The 18175-nt window shown below is 42.8% G+C and overlaps 1 protein-coding gene across 2 annotated transcripts in view; it reads right to left on the minus strand.

The window, feature by feature from the left end:
• cdk5rap2 (CDK5 regulatory subunit associated protein 2) overlaps positions 1-16913 on the minus strand; it is a 106016-nt gene extending 89103 nt beyond the window's left edge. For both annotated transcript variants that reach the window (XM_078426465.1, XM_078426464.1), the window contains exons 1-5: positions 16706-16913; positions 12244-12314; positions 9563-9627; positions 2910-3020; positions 1310-1386 (exon numbers count right to left, since the gene is read on the minus strand). In XM_078426465.1, coding sequence (XP_078282591.1) covers positions 1310-1386; positions 2910-3020; positions 9563-9627; positions 12244-12314; positions 16706-16758 — 377 coding nt within the window. In that variant the 5' untranslated portion in view covers positions 16759-16913. The remainder of the gene's footprint in view (positions 1-1309; positions 1387-2909; positions 3021-9562; positions 9628-12243; positions 12315-16705) is intronic.
• Between the last annotated feature and the right edge of the window lie 1262 nt (positions 16914-18175).

Raw genomic sequence — 18175 nt, forward strand, 5'->3', positions numbered from 1 at the left:
TCCCCATATGTACCATGCAGGAGGGACATCAATATCAGACCACCTGATCAAATTGTGCAACATGTCACAGCATGCATGACTAAATCAGTACAGCATAAACTCAAACTAGCCTAGCTATTAGTAGCTTTCTGCTTGACAAGATCATAAATGTCTCGATGGGAAGCAAATGGAACAGATTATTAACTGTGAGCCAACTATCCAACGATCACAGCTTTTGTAAAACCCATTCCCCCTCCACAGAATCACAGCAAGTTTATAGCCCATTGCACTGGCACCAGTTGCAAAAGCTTAACAATCTAACTTTACCACCCAAACTGCGATCTACCCATTTGGTGACCCTTGATCAGACCTTTACCTTGCACTAAATGATATTCCCTTATCACCTATCTATACACTGTAAATAGCTCGAATGTAATCATCTACTGTCTTTTTGCTGAATGGATAGCATTCAACAAAAGCTTTTCACTGTACCTCTGTAAACGTGACAATAAACTAAACTGAAACAAAAGGACTGTAGCCATTTGCTTTCTCCGATTCAAAAGCTTTTTGTCAAGCACTGACTTTCTCAAATACGAAAGCATTCTGTCAAGTCTTAAAATGGTGCTTTGACCATGTTAACAAATAGCTCAAATTACATCAATACCACTGAGAACACAAACCACAACGAATCTCAGCACTGCTGAGCCATAAGGGGAATTTTGCTGAAGAATATGGCAGCGGATTTGGCTACATGATGCACACTGAAGCAGGAAGTGACTGTGTCACATACCAGAAGATTAAAAAAACAGACACAGCTCTCCATCAATGATACATCACAGCATTGGTCCAACCTGGGACCAAATTCGAGAGAAGAGGAGAGACTGACTATCCTTGACATCAATGTAACATTTGACAGAATGGGGTATCAATGTACCTTGGTAAAATTGATGTCAGAGTGCATAAGGAGTTGGCAGTCACATGGCACACAAAAGAAATGGCTGTAGTCATCGAGGTCAATCATCTAACATATCACTACAATTACTGTTTTGACCAGTACCCCTGGATAAATATAATCATGTGCCTACTTAGAGGAAGATTTAGTGTCACGATTTGAACGAAGCAAGAGCTATTGTCTTCAGCAGGGAAAGGACAGTAATGAACATTTCAGAAATAAAAGTAATCAGAAAAACTGTTTCAGGTTCTATCATAGAAGAACCAATGACTTAAAAATTGGCAATTCAAAAATAAATGAAATATGCCTAAGAATTTGCCATGGGCCTTTCAATATCTGTTTCAACTGTTTGACAAAAACAAAATCACTAACACTTACGAAGCTTTGACAAGCAGCTCCCGTTTCTCCTTTAGTTCATGCTTTAAACTCTCCAGTTCTACTTTGAGTTCAATGTTCTACAAAAACAAAGTTCACCAAATAGAATTAATGCAACAGAAATCAAACTGTAAACACTCACAAATTGTCACATTTAACTAAAAAAAGAGAACTTTCCTGCTAATGACAAGGACTATAACCAATTCAAAATGTCTGACTTTAGGCACTGTGACAAGTTGATTACAGTTAACCATGAAATGCAAATGCATGCAAGAGCTTTTCTCTGGAATACTAGCTGATCGGCACCCTGGCTCACAGAACTAGGCATTTAGATTTTTTAAATGAAGACAATAAAAATTAGTAATCAATAGAAATAATACAGCAAATACTGTAGGAACATTTTTTTAAAATAATGATTCCTCAGAGCATCCATCTAATTAAAATAAATAAACAACTGCCTGCCTTTACAAATAAAATTGCCACAGATGCTAGTTAACCTGCTGAATTTTTCTATCATTGACTTTATGTCAGATTTCTAGCATCACCAAAACGGTGCGTTGCATTTAGAATGTGCCCCCTAAACCTGGACTCCAAGATTTGAAGTTGTGTGAAGTGGGTCGGATTAAAAGACTGTGGGGAAAGAGTGCCACAGGTAGCCAGGATCACATTCTGAGGCAAGATAAGGATTGCAGTGGGGTGCTGTCAAGCTAAACAGTGGATTCAGGGTTACCTTCGTAAAAAAGTTGGTGATACTTTTTTTTTCCGGCTTAAAAGTAATGCCACCTATTGTGCCAAAGTAATGCCAAAACTCTTGTATAAAGACAGCCCATTAGCAGATGCACTATCACAATCTTGTTAAACAGGGAGTCCCAAGATTTTGGCCAGGCAAACAATGTTAATCAAGGTGAAAACCACTTAATTTCCTTCATCTTCTAGATGGGAGACTAACGGTTTTCATGATGTTCTCAAAGAACATTGGTACTGCACCGTGGAGTTTTTAGACTAAAGTCAGGCACTGGAAAGAGTGGTATGTTTGAACTACAACAAATCCCAATATCCAATCACAGTGGTCTGGTTTCACGGTTGAGAAGCATTGCAATTTTAGCTTCATTATTGATACTATGATTTATTTGAAATCACGCTCACAACTATTGCAGTGGCATTGACACATTACCCTTGATTAATAGATCACTAAGTCCAGTATCCGATACATTATTGCTGCACTCATCAATGCAACTAGAGACAGACACCCCTAACTAGCATCTTATAAATGGTGACATGGCCAATTCAAAAGACGAGTCATCCACCTCAAGTATATCCAGACTTTGAACTGCTGCTGCTGGGCAATCACAATACCCATAACCCATAACAAGTTCATTTTGTTTCTTTCCTTACAGATAACTCTTAGTGCACAATACCATTTGTTGTGTTATTTCATATTTTTAGCACCACTACTCTTTTTAAAAATACAAAGAGTTTACTGAAGCCAATTTTTTTTTAATAGGGTGTTGGTGGAAAAAAGGAGAACGCCAAATCTCCTTTACCAGCAAGTGTTTGGATAATTTGCATTTCAAAGTTTCATCAGTAATTTAAAATCTCTTACCATCTTAAATATATCCTCACTACCATTATCAAATTTCTGCTGCATCCGCTCCTCAAGGAAGTAGATGCGAAGTTTGAGATTGAAATTCTCTTTCTTGAGATCAGTGATTTGCTGCAAGATAAAAATAATTATGAGACATGTCAACATGTATAGTACATCCTCCAATCCATCTCAAAACAAACTCTGACATCCTTCTGCACATTGCACTTTCAACCAGTTCAGCCACTAAGTTATGGCTGACAAACCTCTAGCTCCTGACACATCATCTCGGAGGTTAGTTCAGGAAGGTGAAAATGCCATGGTGAAAGATCAGCCATTATCTTCGATTCATACGGCCTGGAAACAGGCCCTTTGGCCAAACTTACCCATGCTAACACAACATGCCTCATCTACACTAGCCCCACTTGCCTGCACTTCGCCCCTAACCATCTAAACCTATCCTATCCATGCACTTCTCCAAATGCATCTTAAATGTTATGATAGTACCTGCCTCAACTACCTCCTCCGACAGCTTGTTCCATATACCCACCACCTTGTGTAAAATTTGTGTACATGCCTGTACTCGGATGCATTCTCTATCCCCATTATATGACCGTCCACCTTTAGATACTTTCTATGCAGATAGTAAAAAATTGACAGCCAAGAACCGTTCCTTGTACAACTGCCACTTGCAACTTAAGCCCAAAAATTATCCAAATTCAGATTTTGTCTTCAATCCACATTAAAATGACACCAATTATGCGTGCTCTAATCCTGTGCATCAAACTTTTTAAAAATGAACATCTACACGTTGCCCTCCTAATCAGGAGTAATGCATGGGCCTCCAATCAGATGATCTAGCTCAGTGGCCAAGCTACTAGATTATATAACACAGAACAGTATAGCACCTAAACAGGCCCTTCAGCCCACAATGTCTACATCGAACATGATGCCAAAACCATGACTTATCTACCTGCATGTAATCAATATCCTTCCATTCCCTTCATATTAATTTCCCTATACAAAAGCCTCATAAATGCCATTATCGCATCTGCCACCACCACTGGTAGCACATTCAAGACACTCACCACCCTATCTAAAAAGATAACCTTTAATAAAAAAGTTGATCCTTTAAAACTTTGGCCTTCGCACCTTAAAGCTATGATCTCTAGTATTTGATTTTTCCATCCTGGTAAAAAGGTTCTGACCGTCTGCCCATGTATGTCTCTCATAATTTTATATACTTCTATCAGGTCTCCCCGAAACCTCCAGTAATCTAGCAAAAAACAGTCCAAGTCTGTCCAAGCTCACCTTGGAGCTAATACCCCCTAATCCAGGCAACATTCTGGTAAACCTCTGCATCCTTTCCAAAGCCTCTTCATCTTTCGCCACCTCTAACAGGATCCCACCTCTATTCACATCTTCCCATCTCCATCCCTTTCTGCCTTCCGCAGAGACCGTTCCTCCACAACTCCCTGGTTAACTCATCCCTTCCCACCCAAACCACCCCCTCCCCAGGTATCTTCCCCTGCAACCACAGGAGATGCAACACCTGTCCCTATACCTTCTTCCTCGACTTTGTCCAGGGACCCCGACAGTCCTTTCAGGTTAGGCAGAGGTTCACTTGCACCTCCTCCAACCTGATCTACTGTATCCTTTGTTCAAGATGTGGATTCGTACATCGGCGAGACCAAACGTAGACTGGGCGATCATTTCGCTGAACACCATCACTCAAACTCTGCCTCAACCTACACGATCTCCCGGTTGCTCAACACTCTCCTTCCCATTCCCACACTTGCCTTTCTGTCCTAGGTCTCCTCCATTGTCAGAGGGGGGCTAAACACAAATTGGAGGAACAGCATCTCATGTTTCACTTGGGCAGTTTACAACCCAGTGGTATGAATATTGATTTCTCTAACTTCAAGTAACCCCTGCATTCCCTCTCTCTCTCTCTCCATTCCTCCCCCACCCAAGTCACACCAGCTTCGTTGTCTCACCCAACAGCTAACAATGGTCTGTTTCCTTTACTTTTTTGCATGTTTTTCATTCATAGTTTTATATTTCCCCACATCAGCATCTATATCTTTTGTTTCCCTTCCCTGTGACTTTCAGTCTGAAGAAGGGTCTCGACCCGAAATGTCACCCATTCCTTCTCTCCAGAGGTGCTGCCTGTCCCTTTCGAGTAACTACAGCCTTTTGTGTCTATCCTCTACATCTTTCCTGTAATACTCCAAAAGTGGCCTAATCAAAATAAAACTGCATCATGACTTCCTGACTTTTACACTCAATGTCCGGACCTATGAAGGCAAGCTTATCAGATGCCTTCTTTACCACTCTATCTACAGTGTTGCCACTTTCAGGGCGATGTGGACTTGGATCCCAAGATCCCTCGGTATACCCAATCACTCTGTACAGATTATAATGAGTGTAGATTGCCAAGGTACTTAAAGTCTCCCCTATACCATTCCAAAGTTTCACCATTCAAATAGAATCCCAACTTGTAAACAATTTCTGCTTTCAAAGCATGATCAGTTCTCAACTTTGGCCATGTCCTGTAATGTTTTCCTACCCCCAATGAAAACAAGTTTTTAATACTCATCAATAGGAAACCTTAATCTCCATTTTATAAATAATTCCACCATTCTCTATGGCCTCTTTCATAGTTCATCAGCACAATGCTCCATCTAACACATTAAAATTATATTTTAAAACCTCAATACCATTCTGTATATTAAACTATTATAAACTCTGCCAGAGTTCAATTTTAGAAATAAACATGAGTTTTGTGAAAATGACCTCAAAGCCCTCAGAAAAAAACAGCAAGAGCATAAACCGTAGTTGACTCTGGAACCGAGCCACAGCTGCTCCTGATCACAATGACTTTACAGAATGTGACTCGACAGTGTTCAAATGCCGTCTTCTCCAATTGTTACCAGTAACTAGGTCATTCACATTCAATTCAGAAGAGTAAAAAAAAGACCGCTTCAATGACAATGGAAACCTTTTTATTATACTAAAATGCAATTTGTAACTATTTTCCCCTCAAATAAATAAAATTCTAAGGAGCACTAACATGCAAATACTATATGTGTAAGTCGGGAAAAACCATTTCCCATTAGTTGGAATGTAAAACTTCTAATTTCGTTCAAGAGGTCAAGAATTTCAATAAAGCACAATCCTTTAAAAGTTATTTTTCTATATTCTTATTTTATTAATTTTTTTAAGATAATAATGTTCCCTTTCAAGGAGGCACTGACTAAGGAACATACACAAGAGTTGAAGGGGTCTCAATAGGGTGGATGCATCCTTGTGAGATTAGAGAGTTGGGGGTCACTGTTGAGAGAAGGACTGCCCCCCCCCCACCCCCCATTTATAGACGGATGTACAATTTTCTGAGGATCGTATCTTTGGAAGTCTTCCTCAAAAATGCTGGAAGGGGAAAACAGAGGAAGAGTTCCAATATGCAGAAGGGTTGCCATGGTTAGATGGGAACATGGTGTACACTAGCTAAGATTTTATTGATAGATGCAGGAGGCTTGAGGAGTGCCGTGATCTACTTGCTCCTAATGTGTACTAGATTTGTGTGCCAAAGACATCCAAAACAGCTTTTTTCTTCATTTGATAAAAATGTTTAAAGTAAAACTCTACATTTTGAATCACAATAACACATGTAATGCTGTGCTCCATAATGGAATCATCATCTTTAAAAATGGTTGTTGTGTTCTGCCTCACTGAAAATGTCATTTTAGCAGTGCTTTAGCAATGTTGAGCTGTTTTAGCAATATTGCTATTTTGCTAGATTTTTGCTCTCTCCGAGACCATTATTGATCAATCATAGGACCAGAATTAGGCAATTCGGCCCATCAAGCATGCTCCACCATTCAAATCATGGCTGATCTATCTTTCCCACTCAACCCCATTCTCCAGCCTTTTCCCCCATAACCCTTGACACCCTTACTAATCAAGCTCCAATAGATCCTCAGTACTGAACTCTCTTGTTCGAGCCTAATTTCATCAAACCCTACCTCTTCTAATTTGTCAAGATCTTAGAGGTTTCTAACTACAGGTAATAAGGACTGAACACAATACCCTGGCGCATGGGTTGCAAGAATAGTGTTGGACGGCAATGTCTGGACATTGAGAATGTAGCTGACAATGTTTCAAATTGTCCAAAAGGCATAGTCAAAAATGACTATGACGGTTGTCTAGGTTATTCCATGGAAGGGGGGAAAAAAATGCCACAAGACAAATGATAGGGAGCACTACTACCTGTGTTTTTTTTTGTTGGATCATTTCAACAGCAAAATGGTTAGCTTTTGAATGGCCCATACAAATCTTCATGTTCGGTGGCAGATTAAGAGATTTAAGTTATAGTCAACCTCAGCATCAGGAAGAGCAAGGCAATGTTTGGCTTCCTTGAAGCCTGGAACAATATTCTTATCCGGAAGTGAATATACAAGAAGCATCATCGTCCAGAGCAGCCAACTCTCATCCACATGAAACACTTGTTTAAGAGTAGCCACCTTCCTCATTTATTTCAGCTGGAGGGCAAGCAGGAACTCAGTGGAAAGAGTCTGTTTTGGTGCTGTATGGTTCTACGGCTATGGCTTCCACCACCTTTTAAAGAATCACAGACTCATGAGCCTTGCATTATAGAAAAAATTTATAAGTAGATGAGAACCTGCATTATTACAGCACAGTGGAAAAACAAGCACAGCCTACTCATTGCTGTACAATTCATTATAAACCTGTTTTGGGTCCTTGTTTCACTGCATGGATTAAAGCAAGCATGCTTTTTAGACTTGAACAAAGTTGCCAAATATGTTGTCAGGGAATACCTTTGCCTTCTGAGGACTGTGCCATTCAATGCTGGATCATTATTCATTAGCAGCCACCTCCGAGAATCTTGAAAGTTACTTTTCAGTTATTTCAGTGGCATAACAGCATAAAAATATACTTTAATCTTTTCTAAATGCAGAAATACACAGCCACGATTTATCTTTAAGAAGTGAGGCATGCAGATTTTACTAGTAAACAACAAATGGGTTACTTATTGAGGCAATGAATGAGGGTCTGACAAGCTTCATAAGCTTGCTTCTTGGGAGAACTGGCCTGGACAAAAGCCAAATCTAAGCTTGACTGCAATTGTTTAAGTGTAATAAAACGCACGATTAAAGAACATTTAAAATACTACAGATTTAATAGTGTTGTGGGAGGTTAACATGAGCACCATTTAAAGTTGTATGGTTTTTTTTTTACACGCATTGTCTTTCCATGCTCCTAGCACTATCAGGGGAGGTGATGGAAAACTCTGGATGCAGAACCTTCTGTATAAAAAAAACATACAAGTTCAATGATGCACATTTCATCCTCCCACAACACCATTAAACCCGTATTATTTTAAAGCCAAATTTCTGTTCTTCAATCTCTTATTTTTATTAAATATAACATTACGAACATTGTAATAACAGTTACGATCGCTATGCTCATAATGGCTCTCACTGCAAATGATCAGGCCAGGCTTATTTACCAATACAATGTCCAGTATGGCTCTTCTCTGGTTGGACAATCTACATACTGTGTCAAGAAATCCTCCCAGGTATCACAAAATGCTGGAGTAACTCAGGTCAGGCAGCATCTAGGAGAGAAGGAATGGGTGACGTTGCGGGTCAAGACCCTTCTTCAGACTGATGTCAGGGGGGTGGGACAAAGAAAGGATATAGGTGGAGACAGGAAGACAGTGGGAGTACTGGGAAGGGGGAGGGGAAGAGAGGGACAGAGGAACTATCTAACGTTAGACTTCTCTAACTTTAGATAGTTCCTCTGTCCCTCTCTACCCCTCCCCCTTCCCAGTTAACCACTGTCTTCCTGTCTCCACCTATATCCTTTCTTTGTCCCGCCCCTCTGACATCAGTCTGAAGGGTCTCGACCCGAAACGTCACCCATTCCTCCTCTCCTAGATGCTGCCTGACCTGCTGAGTTACTCCAGCATTTTGTGATACCTTCGATTTGTACCAGAATATGCAGTTATTTTCCTACACAAGAAATCCTCCCAAATACGCAATCAAATCTGCACCATCCAAACCTCTGGCACCAAGGTAGTCAATATTGTGAAAGTTAAAATTACCCATTGTAACAACCCTTTCACATCTATCCATAGTCTGTATACATAGAGATTTCTTTCTTGGTGGGCTGTCTGGAGGCCTATAGTATCGCCCCATCATAGTGATTGCACACTTTTTTCTGAGCTTTATCCATATTTTCACACTGAATGAGCCTTCTTCTCCAACTGCAGCTGCAATATTCTCTCTGCGACTCTTCTGTTTCTTTTACATCCCTCTACCACAATAGAAACATATAAACCTTGGGTACACTCTTTGCTCTATGTCCAATGATAGACTAAGACCCAAACTATGAACTTCCATTCTGGACAAAGGCTCAAATATTCTCCTTGCACACTTATTCAGACCGTTACAACTTTCATAAGATGCCAAGTGATCTCACACATTCAAAAATTAATTACAATAAAATTATTAAATGTAAAAGAGAAATACAATAACCAAACAGAAGAATTCACAAACTCCCAAAAAGTGGAAATGTGCAACATAAAAACGATCTTATTCACTCCAAATATTATTGAAATACCACAAGCATGCAAAATGTTTCCAACTTACTGTTTCATATTCTTTCATGGTCCGAGCATGAATTGGAGACAATTTCCCAGTAATGTTGGGGAACACTGGAAATAGAGACAAAAAGTTAGTAAAAGTTTCCAAGTAAGGCTTTCTTCATGAAGTAAAATGATAAGGGTTGCACTTGCCCATTCCCATCAATAACCTCCCATAATATCCAAACAAACATCCAAATAGCAACTTAGCTATATAGCTTGGATTTTAATCAAAGACCTGTTAGAGCAAATTTAAATAAAAATAAAGAAAATAAACAGTGCCATAAGTCTAGAATAATGCTGAAAACATTCAGCACTTTAGGTTGATCACTTTTCATTAATAGGAGGGAAAAAAAGTTAGAAACCAAACAAGTTTTAAGATGCAGAGTAGTGGCAGTAATAGAGAGAGCAACGGGAATGCTTGTGATTGGGAGGTGTCCAAGAGAGACCAAATAAACAGTGGTGAAGGTTTCAGCTGAAAGAAAAGGATGCTTTGTAAATAGCTGATCTACTTGGAGGAGAGGAAAAAAGGAGAAATAAAGGAGACCAGAAAGAAAAAAATACTGGAACCTCGAGGTTAAAAAAAACTATAGAAATAGATGTTGGCAATCTGAAAAAAAACAAATGCTCCAAATACTCATTTGCACTCACAGGCAACAGCAAGGTGACATTACAGATTATATGACCTTTACTCACAACTGAAGTCAGTTTTGAAACAAATTGGGGAGGTCTGATGTTGAATTCAACCTCGAGTCCGGGGGCTATAATAAGCATACACAAGGAGGAGCAGACCCAGGGCTTACATTGAAACAGCACACAAGAACGAAGAAGAATGGAAAAATGTAAAAGGCAGGCAATTGAAAACTCAGAGCCACCCTTGCAGAATAAATAAATGTGCCCTGCAGGGTTTGTCATCATATCCATTAGCTTCTCCAGTGTGGAGCAGTGCATGGACAACAAATGTGGTACTTTAAATGAAAAGTACGTCATTTGCTCCTTCATCTGGGAATAGTGGTGTTGCTGGAAGTCAAAAAGGAAGGTTAAAAAAGGCAGTTGTTCAATCTCCCGTGATTGTATGGGAAGATGGCTCGAATCCCCATCAATTATAGTAGAAGGGAATGCATTGTTAAACAGGAAGATATCTCAGAAGCATTGACATGAAAGGCATTATCAGCAGAACTAACAGAATGTGTAGGAAAACTGCAGATGCTGGTTTAAATCAAAGGTACACACAAAATGCTGGTTTAAATTGAAGGTAGACACAAAACATTCACCCATTCCTTCTCTCCAGAGATGCTGCCTGTCCCGCTGAGTCACTCCAGCATTTTGTGTCTACCTTAGAACAAACAGAATGCTCCTTGAAAAACTAGGAGTGGAATCCTTATAGGAGGTAATGTGGGAAGTGGTGTAATCAAGATAGCAATGCGAGTTTGTGGACTGATAATGGATGTTGGACACCGACCTATCCCTGAGACCAATATAATGGATCTGAAAGGGAAGAGTCAGAGTTTGATGAGGTGACAGTGAGAGTTGGGTATTGACACAAGAAACTGCAGATGCTGGAACGATGAGCAAAACAAAGCGCTGGAGTAACTCAGCAGGTCAGGCAGCAGCTGCAGAGGGAATGGACAGGTGATGTGCGTGTTGGGACTCAGATACTTGAGAGTTGAATGGAACTTGACAGAAAGTGAGGAACCTACTGAAATAAGTAGACCATTTAGGTTTTTATACATGTACAGAAGTACAATCCAAAGAATGAGTAAAAATGGATTCCATTGCAATACCAGCACTTGATGAGAAACCTAATAAAAAGTTATTGGGTCTGGTGAAACATTAATTAGTTTTCTTTCCACAAATGCTGCCAGACCCATTGCATGCTTCTATCATATTCTGATGCGACATCCGAGATGTTTCCATTTGCAACCTATTCAATTGCCACAGCGATGGCAGGACCATACAACATATTTCACTCAAAACATTTCTATTTTGTTAGTGAGATTATAAAAATATCATTACAGATTTTGTTTTATTAAACCTCATAACGAAATTAAGCAATGTTATAATTTTCTAAAATCTTAAAAGGCACAGGGAAAAAACTTCCATGAGTTCAAAGAGATCTCCCAAGTAACACTCGCTCAATAATAGATTTGTGAAAAAAAAACATGTATGGTAACCAATGGATTGCCATTTGGCAAGTCACACCGTTTTAAATGGTAAATAGGATTACTTTGTACGGTTAGGAATGCTATTTGGAATGTGGATGGAGGAACTGGCAATTATCCCACAGGCATTAACAGGCTGCTTCATCATGGACTGCAGGGTAGCATGCAACCAGTGGATAAGAGTTTTTGCCAACGCTAAATTGGGAAATACTGCATAAATCCACTGCATTGGAGTTGCATAGCAAACTGTTATTCTCGAACATGGTGGTAGTCCAAAATGCAGGTGGAATTCATGCAGCTTCAGAACAAATCAACAGGTCTCTATTGTTGCTACATGTAGGGGTTTAGAGAGGAACTGAGGGGAGGGAGGCAGGCATATTAGAGTTGGAACTACTACCTATTCAAAATATTCTATGAAAGGTTGCAGACTACATTAATTGATGTAGGTAGTAGGACAGTTAGCAGCACATGACTACACTGCAAATAAATGGAAGACGATGCAATTTAAATGAAACAATCTACTTACCAAGAGGATTTTCTCTAACACTGTCAGGGTCTTCAGCCATGGTAATATCTGGCAACTTGAAAACATTGGAACTAGAAAAACAACAACAAAAGGAGAGTTAACATGACAAATAAAAACAAGACTGATTATAGAAACTAGATCTTAATTTAACCAATGCACTGGACAATGCAGTCCTTTTCTTTATACAATTCCACATCCTATGTACACAAATGGTGACCTGCTTTAGGTGATCGGCTATAGCATACAGCAGTATGGTCCACCAAGTCAATGCCAGGTCATCATTTGTTGCATGCAAATAGAAAAAGGTATAAATGAATAAAGGGACTATTAAAAAAGTTACACAATCTGACTTTCAGGCCATAATTTTGTTCGTTACATAAGCGAAATGAAAGAAACAAAGAATCAGCTAGGAACAAATAAAAATGTAATGTATGGCAAGCACTTTGAGGTATACTACCCAGTAAGATGGTAGATACAGCTTCAATTGTAATCAATAGACAGGAAATTGGGTAAGTACTTGAGCAAATGAAAACAAAGCATTGCAAGGAAATAGAACAAGTGCAAGCATGCAATCAATTTGATGCCCTTCAGAAGAACTGGCACGGTGTCAGTTGGCTAAATCAATATATAGCAATTTTCATAAAACATTCCAAATAAAAAGCCCAGAAAAGGATAAAGATGGACAAAGTAGGGACGGTTAAAAGCACATTCATCCTTAAGACATCCTTCCATTTGCTGCAACAAGAGCCTAAACATCTTTCCTAAACATGGCATTGGCATTTGTGATACGGCTGATAGTTATCCTCCCTCTTCAATTGGCCTTTTAACCATATCCTCCTAGGCCATTTTATTAAGGTCAAGGGAAGAGTCAAACACATTGGTGGGTCCAATCATGTTGAAACAACCCATTCTGATGAATGGTCTTTAATCTGAACCATTTAACCCATTTTTCTTCCCTCAGATCTGCTTTCATTTCGAACATCTGAAACAAGGACGACAGTATTCTTTCCCTAAAGGACACCAGAAAATCAGCTGTGACTTTTCAATAATCTGACAGATTCATGTTTACTGTTTCAAACTTTTTATTATGTTAAAATGAACTAAAAGATTCCCCAGACTCCAGTGGGATTTGAGCTTGCATTTCTGGTTGATCTGGCTCTTCCCATCACCCATCTTAACTCTTGGCAATACTCAGCAAGCGTATACAACTCCTCGGTATCAGAACACGTCACTGCACATGCACAATCCTCAAGTAAACTGCAGCCACTCACTAACCCCCATAAGAGAGAATTCTGCAGCACAGAAACAGGCCATTTGGTCCAAATTAATAATTCACAAATCTTGCAATCCTTCTTAAAGTGTAGTGTCTAGCAGAGCCTTAACCAGGCGATTTAAAATGTTCAAAAATATTTTAAAATAATTGTCCATTTTGTCTTTCATCCATATTTAAAAGAGTAACATTACCAATATGCATTTCCTGATGACAGTGAAAAATTTCTTCAAATACCTATTAATGGTCCCTGCCAGAACAGGTGCCTGCCTAGGCTAACAAAGCCTCAAGATCATGGCTTTAAGCCTTAATTGAGCAACAGACATAATGTAGGCTGACACTTCAATGTAAGCAAGTGCTGCAACGTCATATGATATGTTCTGCTGGGATCGAGTCTGTCCTTTCAGACAGATATTAAAGATCACATTACATTATATCAATAGCAGTGAACTCCTGCCATTAATTCCCCAATCTACATGACAGATGGTTATCTAGTGATAATTTGTTATCCCCCATAAGGGACAATCTACACAAAGTCCCATTAATGTACTGTACAAAAAGGCACAGCTTTTAATTGCTTGTAGATATTGCTTGCTCATAGAAGATACTCGAGTGTCCTGAACATTCGATGATTGTGAGCCAAATGCCATGCCCAGGAGAGCAGCCTACAGATCGCAGTAATGAACCTTCAAGCCAAAGGCTGATTTCTTCAGCATCAGTGAGAATTGCTGTCGCAATATACTGTCTAAGCAGAGAATATTTACAAACAATCTCAACATTAAAGAGTATGGTTGAAAAATAAATTGCTGGATATAGACAGGTCATGTAGCAATGACATAGCCCGTACAGGTCATATACGAAGAGTTTAACAAAGTTAAATGTTTCAAGTTAATAATCTTTCTCAATGCTGTCTGGCTGGCCAATTTCCAGCATTTTTTATTTTTTATTTCAGATGTCGAGGATCTAGAGTGATCCCCTCCCCACTCCCATTTTCTTTGATTTCTACAATTCTGACTGAGTGCACAAAAATTATTTTCTTCAACTTCCAATACCAAGGAGGACAGAAATAGCAAATTCATCTTCAAGTGACACACCAAGCATACATCAGCATTCATTTACCACTGGGTCAACATCCTGGAATTTAGTAATACTAGTTGTGGCGCTCCATTACCACAGGGACTGTTGATGTTCATAAAAATTACCTGAAGAACATTATCTCAAGCAAAAATACCAGCAATACCACAGATATGATAACAAAATTAAATGCAATGTTTGTGATGTCACTAATTGTTGTTTACTGCTCCATCCCACTATAAATGTCACAGTAAAAACATCTTTAACTGTATGGCAAATGAAGTTCCTCATATGTTGCAAAACATACTTGGCAAATAAAGTTTTATTGTGATTGTGTGATTTCCAACACAATTCAAAATGTATTTTAAAATATTAAGTCTTCAATGTGTATTGGCTATTTCACATATTGAAAGCAGCATGGTGCATGGAATAATTAAATATAATCTTTCAAAAAAATCAGGTAATCTATACCTGAACCACAGAGTGCTGGAGGAACCCAGTAGGCCAGGCAGCATCTGTGTTTTGCGCAAGATTCCAGCATCTGCAGTTTATTGCCTCCAGGTAATCTATCTAGAGCCTTCATTGTCAGTTTCAGATTATTGTATAATTTGCAACTGACAGTTACAATAATATTGCAATCTGATTACTCGAAATAAAAGAATGATGAAATGAAGTTTGCAGATAACATGTATTTTGAATGCTAAATCACCACATTTTACCAAAGTAGTGACATTGTTTACAAACATCCTATTTTAGGGAGGGGGAAAGTTGCGGATCCAACAAGCGCCGCAAATTAGGCAGGAAAAAACACAAAAGGCTGGAGTTACTCAGTGGGTCGGGCAGCATCCGTTGACAGGAGAACATGGATAGGTGGCGCTTCGGGTCCGGGCTTCATAAATTAAGCAGCAGTTTGAATTATCACATCAGGGAGGGGTTTTTACAGGGTGACAAGACTGCCGGTTTGGAGGGGGATTAGGGTTCAGAGGGAACGAATAAGACAAAAGGAACAATTATCACAGAGCAAGGGCTCGGGGATACAGTACGCGGGGTCAGTTGTTCCTACAATCGGATGCCCAGTTCATAAACTTGACACGATGACCGCACAGACCGTTAACTGGGCGACTCCGCTTAGAGAAAAGACACAAAAGCAGCACACACGCCTGGCAGGCTGCGGGTCAGTTGTACGAGAGAGGGGAGAGAGGGGGGAGAGGGGGGAGAGAGAGGGGGGGGGGGAGAGAGAGGGGGGGGAGAGAGAGGGGAGAGAGGGGGGGGGAGGAGGGAGAGGGGGGAGAGAGAGGGGGGGAGAGGAGGGGGGGAGAGGAGGGGGGGAGAGGAGGGGGGGAGGAGGAGGGGGGGAGGAGGAGGGGGGGAGGAGGAGGGGGGGAGGAGGAGGGGGGGAGGAGGAGGGGGGGGAGGAGGAGGGGGGGAGGAGGAGGGGGGGGAGGAGGGGGGAGGAGGGGGGAGGAGGGGGGGGGGGGAGGAGGGGGGGGAGGAGGGGGGGGGAGGAGGGGGGGGAGGAGGGGGGGGGAGGAGGGGGGGGGAGGAGGGGGGGGAGGAGGAGGAGGAGGGGGGGGGAGGAGGAGGGGGGGGGAGGAGGAGGGGAGGAGGAGGAGGAGGAGGAGGGGGGGGGAGGAGGAGGGGGGGAGGAGGAGGGGGGGGGGGAGGGGGGGGGGAGGGGGGGGGGAGGAGGGGGGGGGAGGAGGGGGGGGGGAGGAGGGGGGGGGGGGGAGGAGGAGGGGGGGGGGGGAGGGGGGGGGGAGGAGGGGGGGGAGGAGGGGGGGGGGAGGAGGGGGGGGGGGGAGGAGGGGGGGGGGGGAGGAGGGGGGGGGGGGAGGAGGGGGGGGAGGAGGAGGGGGGGGGAGGAGGGGGGGGGAGGAGGGGGGGGAGAAGGAGGGGGGGGAGAAGGAGGGGGGGGAGGGGGGGGGGGGAGAGAGAGGGGGGGGAGAGGGGAGCGGGTCCGGACCTGGACCCTCCTGGTGATCGACCCGGCTCACAACGGCGTCTGAGCCGGACAGACTGCCGGTCCCCACCTCCCTCCCTCACCGTTGCCAGCGTGGGTCCCGTTCGCCCCAACCCCGCCGAGTCTCCCCCTCCCCGGGACCCCCGGCCCGGCCTCACCTGCCGTTCAAATCCAAGGGCAGCGTTGGGTCCTCGCCCGCTACCGAGTCCATGTCGGCGGCTACAGCTGCTGCTGATTTCTCCTTCCCTTTTTTCCCTGGGGCCCCTTTCTTTCTCCCGCTCGGTTTTTTTGTTTTTCCCTTCAGCCACGCATCCCCCACTGCGCGGCGCCACCAGCTCGTCACCGACACTTCAAACTGCCGCCGCCGCCATTTTAACCCGAGTCCCAGCGGCACCATGGGTAACGGCCAACTGCCACCAGCGTGCGCAGAGAGGGAGGGAGGGAGGAAGGAGGAGAATGGGAAAGGGAGAGATGGGGAAAGGGAGAGATGGGGAGAGGGAGGGATGGGGAAAGAGAATGGGAAAGGGAGAGATGGGGAGAGGGAGAGATGGGGAGAGGGAGAGATGGGGAGAGGGAGAGATGGGGAGAGAGGGATGGGGAGAGGGAGGGATGGGGAGAGGGAGAGATGGGGAGAGGGAGAGATGGGGAGAGGGAGGGATGGGGAGAGGGAGGGATGGGGAGAGGGAGAGATGGGGAAAGAGAATGGGAAAGGGAGAGATGGGGAAAGGGAGAGATGGGGAGAGGGAGGGATGGGGAGAGGGAGGGATGGGGAGAGGGAGAGATGGGGAGAGGGAGAGATGGGGAAAGAGAATGGGAAAGGGAGAGATGGGGAAAGGGAGAGATGGGGAGAGGGAGGGATGGGGAGAGGGAGGGATGGGGAGAGGGAGGGGGGAGAGAGGGAGGGGGGGAGAGAGGGAGAGAGAGTGGGAAAGGGAGAGATGGGGAAAGAGAATGGAAAAGGGAGAGATGGGGAGAGGGAGGGGGGAGAGGGAGAGAGAGATGGAGAAAGAGAATGGGAAAGGGAGAGATGGGGAAAGAATGGAAAAGGGAGGTGGGGAAAGAGAATGGGAAAGGGAGAGATGGGGAAAGAGAATGGGAAAGGGAGAGATGGGGAAAGAGAATGGGAAAGGGAGAGATGGGGAAGGAGAATTGGAAAGGGAGAGATGGGAAAGGGTAATAGGAAGGGAGAGATGGGGAATGAAGGAGAAAGAGAGAGATGGGGAAAGAGAGGGAGGTGAAAGAAGGAGACAGTCAGATGGGGAAATGGTGAGGTAGGTGATGGGAAAAGGGAGATGTTGGAGATGGAGAGAGACAGGGAAAGAGAGAGAGGTGAAAGGTGAAAGAAGGAGCAAGAAAGGGAAAGAGGTGAACATAGGAAAATGAGGAGGAAAATGGTGGAAAGGAATAGAGAAGAAAGAAGAGATAGAGTTGGGGATGGGAGAGGGAAAATGGGGAGAGAATTGATGACGGGAGGAGAGAGGGAAGGGAATAGGGAGGAAATGCGAGTGGGAAATAATGGAGAGAGGTGAAATAAGGTGAGAGGGGTGGAAAATAAGAGGTGAAAAGAATAAAGGTGAGGAATTAGGAGAGGGGGAAAGGGGAGAGTGAGGGAGATGTGAAAGAAGGAG

The sequence above is a fragment of the Rhinoraja longicauda genome, chromosome 31 (assembly GCF_053455715.1).
Source record: "Rhinoraja longicauda isolate Sanriku21f chromosome 31, sRhiLon1.1, whole genome shotgun sequence".
Classification (NCBI taxonomy): Eukaryota; Metazoa; Chordata; class Chondrichthyes; order Rajiformes; family Arhynchobatidae; genus Rhinoraja; species Rhinoraja longicauda.